The 10,127-nt window shown below is 33.9% G+C and overlaps 1 protein-coding gene across 1 annotated transcript in view; it reads right to left on the bottom strand.

Moving 5' to 3' along the window:
* LOC106460848 (rab11 family-interacting protein 4A-like) overlaps positions 1 to 7,388 on the bottom strand; it is a 29,405-nt gene extending 22,017 nt beyond the window's left edge. The window contains exons 1-2 of the mRNA XM_013920594.2: positions 7,206 to 7,388; positions 3,672 to 3,775 (exon numbers count right to left, since the gene is read on the bottom strand). Of these exons, the coding sequence (XP_013776048.2) occupies positions 3,672 to 3,775; positions 7,206 to 7,388 (287 nt within the window). The remainder of the gene's footprint in view (positions 1 to 3,671; positions 3,776 to 7,205) is intronic.
* Between the last annotated feature and the right edge of the window lie 2,739 nt (positions 7,389 to 10,127).

Genomic DNA, 10,127 nt, shown 5'->3' with positions numbered 1-10,127 from the left:
GAGTTGCAATAGTGGAAAACATGGGACATATATCAATGTCAGTGTAAACTACTTGTACCTGATGGTGACAAAAACCTTGTCAAAACGTTATTAAACTTATATTAAAGTTTTTCTTCATTACCCATTCAAGCCTTCTCCAAGCATTATGTATGAAATATGTTTGTTTTCTAATTACTATACATGATAAAGATGTCAATGTGGATGGATTTTCCAGTTCATATCACTACAAATCAATACCCACCTGTGTAATTGTTTGTGTAACATCTTCACATGTTTTATCAGTACAACAAGGAGAAGAAAACTAAAAAGGAACAGTAATTGCACAACGTGTTGATGATTTATTTTTATTAATCTAAAATCGATATAAAGTTGCTGCTTTTAATGTGAAGTAACTGTGTCTAGCTATGTTCAAAAACATAAGTATGGGGGTATTAGAAAGAGTTGTGTCAATACCTCACTAGTAGTAACCTGCATCTCAATATTTGTACAATGAAGTGTAAATGTTTGTTTTATTTTTCATTCATGAGCCCTATGAGGCAAACTGCAATAATTTATTTCTATGTTTCAAAATATTAATTGGTTCTCATACAAAATTGTTAGATTTTTTTAATACACGTGTTGTTTATTTAGTAAAACTGTTTTCTAAAATAAAACAATATTTTAACACTCTTTGAAAGCTTAGTTATCTTGATCTGTAACAAATACAGGGTGTCCCAAAAAAATGTATTCACACGTTGAATGATTATAAATACAATGTTTATTAAGATATATCTAAGTTTTATAATTCAATTTAAAGAAGACAAGTGTAGAACCTTTTAGAACCCATAACTCACTTAAACTTTTTTTTTTTACAGGTGCAACTGAGTTGAAGTAATGGCAGAAGCAAGACTAAGTTTTGAGAAAAGGAAATTTATCCTAAGGTGCTACTGGAAGTGCGAGAACGTAGCTGAAGTGCAAAGACTGTTTAGAAAAGAGTTTCAAACAGATCCACCTACGCGACTCACCATTACTCGCATCAGAGATAAGTTTGAAACAGATGAAACTGTTAAAGATGTCCACAAAAAAAAAAGCGTTCTGGAAGACTGCGGTCGCCCACCAGTCCTACAAGAGAAGCAGGGCTGCTGGAAAGTCTCCACCGATCTCCAAGAAAATCTGTTCGGCAAGCTGCCCGTGAGACAGGAATCTCAAAATCGAGTATCCATCACATCTTGAAGCACGTTCATTGGAAAAGTTTTATTCCGGCATTAGTCCACGCCCTCAACGAAGATGATCCTGACCGGAGAGTTGAACTTTGTGAGTGGTACCTAGCAAAATGTGCAGAGGATGCACAGGTTCCAAACAAGATTGTCTGGAGCGATGAGGCCACATTTAAGTTAAATGGCTCAGTTAAGCACCACAATTGCACCTACTGGGCACCTCTGAACCAGCATGTTACGATTGAACACCACGTAAAGTTACCAGGGGTTACAGTGTAGTGTGGATTATCAGCGATGGGCATAATTGGACCATTTTTTTTCGAAAACACAGTCACTGGTGCTGTTTATCTGAACTTGCTGCAGGAATTCGTCATGCCACGCATTCGAGAGCAATTTGGAAATGAGGAGTTTTATTTCCAGCAAGATGGAGCACCTCCCCACTACCATCGTGATGTGAGGGTCTATCTTGATGAAAATCTGTTGAACAGATGGATTGGGCAAAGAGGTAGCACTGAATTCCCCCCAAGTTCACCAGACCTCACACCACTAGACTTTTTTTTATGGGGATACCTCAAAGATAAGTTTTATAGCATAAAACCTGCAACAATCAATGAGTTGAAAGCAGCAATTGAAAGAGAATATGCCAAAATACCAAATGAAATGAACTGTGATGTTTGCAATTCCATCTGTCATCGTTATCAGCAGTGCCTGGACCAGAACGGTCATCAGGTCGAACACCTGCGATAACTCAAAATATTCTACACTTGTCTTCTTTAACTTGGATTATAAAACTCAGATACATCTTAATAAACATTATATTTATAATCATTCAAAATGTGTATACATTTTTTGGGACAACCTGTATAATACATTTTAATATATTACTTGAAAATTAATTGAAAATAAGATTCCACCCAAAGTAGGATTAAAATCCCAGCTTTCAACTGAAGCTACCAACAATGATGCACCATCATAGACCATTATGCCTTTTCCTTATTTCACAGCCCCCCAGTGACACAGCTGTATGTCTGTGGACTTACAACGCTATAAACCGGGTTTTGATACCAGTAGTGGGCAGAGCACAGATAGCCCATTGTGTAGCTTTGTGCTTAACTTCAAACAAAATCCTTATTTCAGGTTTTCCATCTAAGTTCCTAAGTCAACAATTTTAAACTAGTGATTATTGAGAGCAATTCACCATTAAAATTATCAAAAATTTTAATATACATGATACAGTTGTTAATAATCTCTTGCTCAAATTAATATCTTTGTTTTGTGCCAATCGTCTTCTTTTTACTATATGTTTTGCCTCTTCAATAAGGAGAAGATGAACAATAATGTTAACACTTTTTGTCTGCTTATTTCTCATAATTTAAAACACATATGAAACTGTCGTTTTTCATGTGATGTAAGAATGTTTAGATCTGTCCAGAAACATAAGAATAGTGACATTTTAGCATTTGGAACAGACTGTGGCAATACCCCAGATTTGGCCAAAAGCTAATATTTTTTTAAACCTTCATTTTTGGAAATATTTCAACTCCGAATGTTTCCTCATACACTTATACAAGAAACAAAGTTCAAGGAGTATCTCTCCTAAAAGTGTAGTAATGTATCGCTCTATGTTAAAGATTTGTAAAATTGAGCCCCGAATTTTGGGTTAAGTTTAACGCTGAGTCAGCTTGGCATAACACCAGAAACAATCACAGCTATATCTAAAACATCCAATACAGTGCTATCATAACACCTCAAGGAAATTATGTAAAATTATGCGTATCAGTTTTTAGTAACAAAAGACAAATGTTTATGTGTTACAGGAAGTCTCAAAAACTGGGTCATTCTCAAGTTTTGGACAGTGGCCATTTTATCGTTTTTCCAACAATGGTGCTCCTATTGTCATGACACAGCTGAAAATTAGCTGTAACCCGTAATACTTTCAATAGTAACCCACATTAATAACTAATTTGCACAAGTTAGTTGATGTTTGTTTTAATGCAAGCTTGCACAATGGGTTATCTATGTCGTGTCAGGGGCGGAGATCAAATCTTGAAGCTTACCGCTGAGCTACCAGGAAACATTAAACAGTGATACATGACTATGTACTTTATGTCTCAGGAAAACTGGAAATCAATAATGTTATAACAGCTGCACTTCTGCTATTTTCATGGGAAAATAAAACAACCCAGGAAGTGGCACCGTGTAATATTTCAATTAGGTCATTTACATCCATGAATACGTGTATTCGCGGTCTAGAAAACAAACATAATGACACATAAAACAATGCTGACAAGAAAGTATACCCGTTACAATTTATAGCAACGTTACCTTAATTTACTTTTGTATTAATTGTTTCGAAGGTACATTTTAACGTGGGTAGAAATTGAACATATCTTTTTAAAAGAGGGCATTACCTTGCATAAAGTTCTAGATAAATTATCAGTAGGATGAAAAGATAAGCCATCAAACTGGAGTTACCTGTTTAAAAGAGCGGTGTTTTCCTGTTTAACTTTCGAGTAACGATCGTCGTTGGAGGACTGGTTCTCTGTTAAGGCAGTAACTTGGTGCTGCAGCATTTGGACCTGTAGGAAAGAACACGAGAAAGTGTTAAAACACTACGATTCACTGAAGCAAGAGCAAGCAAAATAGAACTAAGTATAACATCATAATGTTCATTACAAAGGTCACACAGAATACGCCTCTTTCATAGAAAATGCTATAACTATAGATACACAATATCTTTTCATCAGTCTGAAAAACGAGCATCATGAGGAAGAACAGCTCATATTATCTGGGTAAATATTCCAGAATGAAGTCTGTATACGTTGTTTCATACAATGCTAAAACGTTGGTTAGTGTTTAAAGAAAACTTGCATTTACAAAATTTAGCTTATTCCATTGTGACCAAAGAAAAAAAGTAAAAATAAGTAAATAGAGCAAAACTTCCCTTCTCCAACTGAAGAGTAGCAGCTGACAATATATAACTGTTATGCTGAATTAGCATAGAAAATCACTAGCTTTTAAAGATTTTACAAAGTTTGATATATTTGCTGTAATTTACTATCCATCGCGATGGTGCTTCATAATCAAGACGCTAGGCTACTGTCATCACATATTTTTTAATTACACAGATGCAGTAAACTTGTTGTTATACCAGTTAAAGATTTGAAAAACGTGTATACGCCACTTGAATTAGAACCTTTAGGCCAACTTTATCAGCCGAGATCTTTTGACGACCCTTTAATGTTCAGAATTTTTTTATAATTCACAACATTTTCCTATGATTCGATGAAGTTGTGTGGTATTTTCAGGTACACTGATTTCCTACAAAAAAAAAAAGGGTAGTAACCGTTCTAGCTTGAGGTTCAGCAGAAAATGTATTACTGAGTTAATCTGAATCCTGACTTGAATGAACTGAGGGAAAGCCTGGACATAAGTTTCACAGTGAACAAAAACACTACATTTATTATTAACAAACATAAGTCAAACAGTTACAATTCAACAAAGAAATGTGTTCATAAGATGAAACGGTCATATTTCTCTCTAAGTGTACGACAGGTCAATACTAAGTGAACATCAGGATAAAACAGAGAATCACCCACTATATACTTATTCGAATAGTGCCAAATATTCCACAGTGCATTTGTCAACCATAAAACCTGCTTATACCATTAGCAAAAATAGAGAGAAGAGTCTTAAGATATATCTTAACATCTGTAAGATTGGTGCGACTAAAGAACCCATTTGTACAAACCTAAGGACTTCTCCAGCGCCACATTTCACAGGGAAGTTAAAAAACACCAAAGAAAAACTACCCTTGGCAATGTGTGACTAGTACAAGACTGAGAGCAACGCGTGTATATACCAGTTACCTACACTCAACGCGTGTATATGCCAGTTACAGGCCTAGAATGTTTGACGGTCGCGTATGTCTTTAATTTCCATCTCATAGACAATACCAATCTCTCTACCTCACTTTCTGTACTAAAACAAAAATATTCAAATTGTTTGTCACATCTCCTGAAAATAGAATATTCCAGATATCAAAAGATGAAGTCCACTGTTAGAACTGGTCGATAACTACACAAAGGATAAGAGAAAAGATCAGCAACCTGAAAGTCGGATTATTCTTCACACATTATGATATATTATTATTATAAACTGAGGGAATGCTCATAGGACAAACTTTCAGAAAGGTTGAAAGTTGAGTTGTGGTATTAGCAATAAGTAAGGGGGCTAACCATTTATCTCAAACGGTAGAGCACCTTCAGACAGCTTTAACCGCAGGCTATGCAAAACGTTAATTACTACAGAATATTGCTTACCTTTTTATACGGTTAGCGTTATGTCAGAGACCAATATTACCACTCTATGTACTACTGGTAATAGTGTTATATTTTTGTCTGTGGTTAAGGCAAAGCTACACAATGGGATATCTGTGCTGTGCCCACCACGAGCATCGAAACCCAGTTTTTACCGGTGTGATCCTGAATCACTGGCGGGGCCTGGTTTTGTAAAAATGGTCAAGTCCAACAATTTTGTTTGTCAATGTGGGTTGCCTATGGAAAAGTATCTTCGTACGAAATTCTATGTAAATTGGCTGAAACAAGGCTAAGTAATTGATCAAAACCCCTAAAATTATGGATTTATTTAAACTTTGACCCCCCCCCTAAAGTGACCAAAAATGAGCATTCCAAACATTTTTGTATGTATTTGTATGGAGCCTGTAAACAAAGTAACTTCGTACCACATTTCATGTAAACTGGCCTAAATACAGTGGAGTGACTGTCCAAAAACCCTAAAATTATGGTTTTTGTGGCATCTTCACACCCTTATGATTACTAAAAATGGGCAAGTCCACTATTTTTGTTTGTCAATGTATGGGACCTGTATAAAAGTACCTTGATACCAAATCTCACGAGCTTTGTGAGCTTTGACCCCCCCCCCCTAAAAAAGTAAAATGGGCAAACCGAACCATTTTATACATCAATATGTTAGGTGCATGAAAATTTATATGTATGCCAATTTTCATCTTGATTGCTGTAGATATGACAGCACAGGAACCCAAAATATACATCATTTGACCTTTGGCCTCTTAACATCCTTAAAAAGACTTAAGTTAAAAAAATTGAAAAAAAGATGTCTGGGCGTATTGGACCAAAGTGTAATCCAACCAAGTTTCAAACCAATCCGCCGACAAATAAAGTAATAGCGGTCGATTGAAAAGTGTTTGGAAGAAGAAGAAGAAACAATAGAAAAACAGTATGTCACTCTTTGGGGACATAATAAGTCTACACTTTAAAAAAAACATTCACACTAAATAAATTGCACTAACTGCACTGCACTTAACGATATATGATATTAAAGAAACGCCCCTAACTGAAAAAGAGTGTCGTTAACTCACATGAAAAATGACGATAGAGAATACATCACAAACTAAACTATAAGAATACTGTTAAATACTTCTACTCAGTAAGAAATTATCCTAGCTTTTTAGTTTTGCAAACGATTTGTCTAATGCATTTATCAGGTCATTAGCACAAATGTCCATATCTTTAAAATGTATCTAAATAGTATTTTAAGTATTTATTGTTTTAAAACTAACTTATAATTGATATTTTCGTTTAAACGAGATTTTGGTGAAATTGTTAATCGCAACATTTATTACGTAAAGTATAATTTAGATGAACATTAGCGTTTGAATTAATAAGGAATGTAGAACTTTGTTTTTGGTTTCATTCTGCTAATAAAACTGCTGGCAGTTCTTGTCTTACAAAATATCTATTTTAGTCCAGCAGGAGTGAATGATTCATGTTTAGTTCAAACATTTCCATCGTAATTATACCTGCTCGTGTACAATGTGACAAACATCCAGGGTTTACTTGTGTACATGTAGTCATTTCTATTTTAGTCAGTCAGCTGTATGTACTAGGTACTTACTCACCCAGATAAAGATCAAAACTTATATGTACATTCACATGGTGAAAAGAGATACCATATTTTATGGCATACCTTCTGATTGAGGTCCATGACGTCATCTTCCAGTGACATATCTGTATACATATCTTCTGTAGAGTCACAGCTAATGGAGCTCCTCCTACTACTTGATGGGTTAGCATGACTGTTTGGAGTGCCACTTCGAAAAAGCTGGCTAAATAGATCCATACAAATGTATTTCGAATCATAAGTATACATTTTCATTATCTATATCACGGATAAAAAGCATTTTCCAAAACAGTTTTTTTATAGGCCTAGATAAGTTACCTTATATATGACAAATGAAAATGAGTATTTTTTTTCTACTGAACTTTTGTTCTGCATCCGGTATTTCTCATGCGACAAAAAAATTTTACTATTATATAAGAGGAAAAGAGCATTACTGTAGCGTGTGTTCTAAAATATACAATACCATCTACTAGACGCGTTGTGTTTAAATCATCATACTTCCAAAAAGTTTTATATATGTATTTAAACTGGAGATATTACAACATGATTTAGGCAAGTCAAAGTGAACAAAACACAGTAACACGAATCCACAAACATAACTATCCTCACTAACCACCAGATTATATAATTACTATACTGGTAAAAATCAAATGTTGGAGAATGGAGGGACACTGATAAAGTTTTTAAGTTGATTAATCATTTTATCAGGTTTGTGCTCATAGCTTTAAATAAACCATTAAGACGTTAATCTTAGGCTGTGCCAGTAATATCAGATGCTTTAGCGAAATGCTGCAAGACAATGGGTCGCACATGATGGTTCGTGATGATAAATCTTTCAGGGTCATTTGAAGATAGACGCTAGAGGGCAGGATGTGCCGTATTTATTTATTAGTTAGTGTTACTTGTGTAGATAGTATTCATCTATATTTTATAATGGTCACACAGACGATCAAAACGTTTTACAGATAAAATATTCTTATTTTAACCCACAATAGCAGCTGATGTTCTAATATTAATGTAATTGATCTATTTATATAGAGATTTATCTTATGCTGGTTTTCGAAAAGATAACGCAAAAGACAAGGCACGAAGTCCGAAAAAGCTTAAATTATGTTAGGCCTATTTATTGCTCAGTAATGTTATGAGAATTTCGAAGCTTAACGAACCAAATGCCTTTTTGTTTTCAATGTATTCATTACTTGAAGGCCTATTACGTGTTTGTTGTTTTTACTATAATTGTTATCTTTAAGCATTTCTTCCAGCGTTTTGTCAAAACAACAAACTATGTATGTTGTTTGGATGACAAGTAAATTCAAATATTTTGAAATGTTTTTTGATCTGAGTATTTTTTTTATTTGTTTCATATAATAACAAAAATAACTAACTAACAGACATTCTGCATATGAACAGTAAATAAAATAATGGTAATATCTGTGACTGATGAAAGAGTATTTGAAGATTTTTTTTTTGTCAGTGTTGACAATATTTTATGGTTGTATAACTTAGATTAATGAAATGAGTCACGTAGTCGTTATCTAAATGGGCCTTTTGACAGTACTTATGGTTAATATTATCTATTCTTTGTTTTGGCTATCCAATCATTACCACAAAAGGTTTTCTTCAGTTAAAATATAGTGGAAGAAAATTTCCAATGAATACATAATTAATCATATCCCTTTGCCAAGAATACACATTGACGTTTATTATGAAATCAGTATTTCTTCTTTTACTATACTTTTAGACATGAATATATTTATTTGCGTTAATAATCTAACTGTATACATCAGAACTAAAATAATATAACCTTGTGATTACCAGTATGTACTCATAGTTTTTGCTTTGGATCACATTTTTGTCCAGCGTATTATTATAATTAATTAAATACTACTCATTTTTTCATCACATCTCAGCCATACTATGAAAACTCAGACCTATAATGATTACACTTTATTAAACCACCTGTTAACGACATTTTTGTCTCTAATCTCAGTAACACCACACGAGATTCGACCAACTTAGGAGATATAGGCTAGTCTTAAATCCACATATTTAACAACGTTAAATATTCTTCATAAATGCATTTAAAATTCAAAACAATATAAATGTTAGAGCTAATAAAATATAATAAAACTGACTATAGAGAGAAACAGGATGTAATTTACAAAGCATATTTACTAAAGCCGTTTACTAGTTTACCTTATATTTTACTGTAATGGATGTAGGAATTCTATCTATGCATCCATTTTGGAACAATCATTCTGACGTAACTACAATAACTACTGTTTTTAAGGATAAATTTCCTTATATTATCATCAAACATTGACTTCCAAATATATTGTCCGGTTCGCTTGCATTATCAGTTTCAAGTCACTGTATTATAGACTTAGATTTTCTGTTATCAGGAAAGGTATTGTTACGTCTCCGTTCGTTAGTTGATTTTCCGTAACTTCGTTCCGACGAAACTTTAGCGACACAAGTCCTTACTTAATAAAACTGGTTTATTCTTTCCCAATACAACTTTACGATACACTTATTTTCAACAGTCGCGCAATAACAAACGCTATATCTCACGTGGCCAACAATATTTTGTCCGCATACATTCAATTACTCATTACACTGATGTCCCGTCACGTTGTGAGCGTCTTATATATATACCAACCAGACTAACATATATCTAGTAAATGCTAGGGCATTCTTGAAGGAACAGGATATTTCTAGAAATACGTGGCGTGATACTAGTCACGTGACCTCGCTGACGCAACAGTATAATTATCTAGCGTTAATAATATTTGTAAATCTAAGAGCAAAGCAAAATATTCCTGGCACTTTACATAAAATGATGAGTAACAATCGGATTTCTTTTTTCTTTATCAACAAATTATAATTAAGTATATGTTCCATTGTGCTATTCGTACAATGCATTAATTTAAACAAGTTCTTTTATGGGGGGTCTGTGACGGATTTACTATTATATATTTATTTTAATAT

This window comes from Limulus polyphemus, unplaced genomic scaffold (genome assembly GCF_000517525.1).
Source record: "Limulus polyphemus unplaced genomic scaffold, Limulus_polyphemus-2.1.2 Scaffold848, whole genome shotgun sequence".
NCBI classification, from domain to species: Eukaryota; Metazoa; Arthropoda; class Merostomata; order Xiphosura; family Limulidae; genus Limulus; species Limulus polyphemus.
Note: the sequence above shows the minus strand (reverse complement) of the source record. Positions and strands in the feature narration are given on the sequence as shown.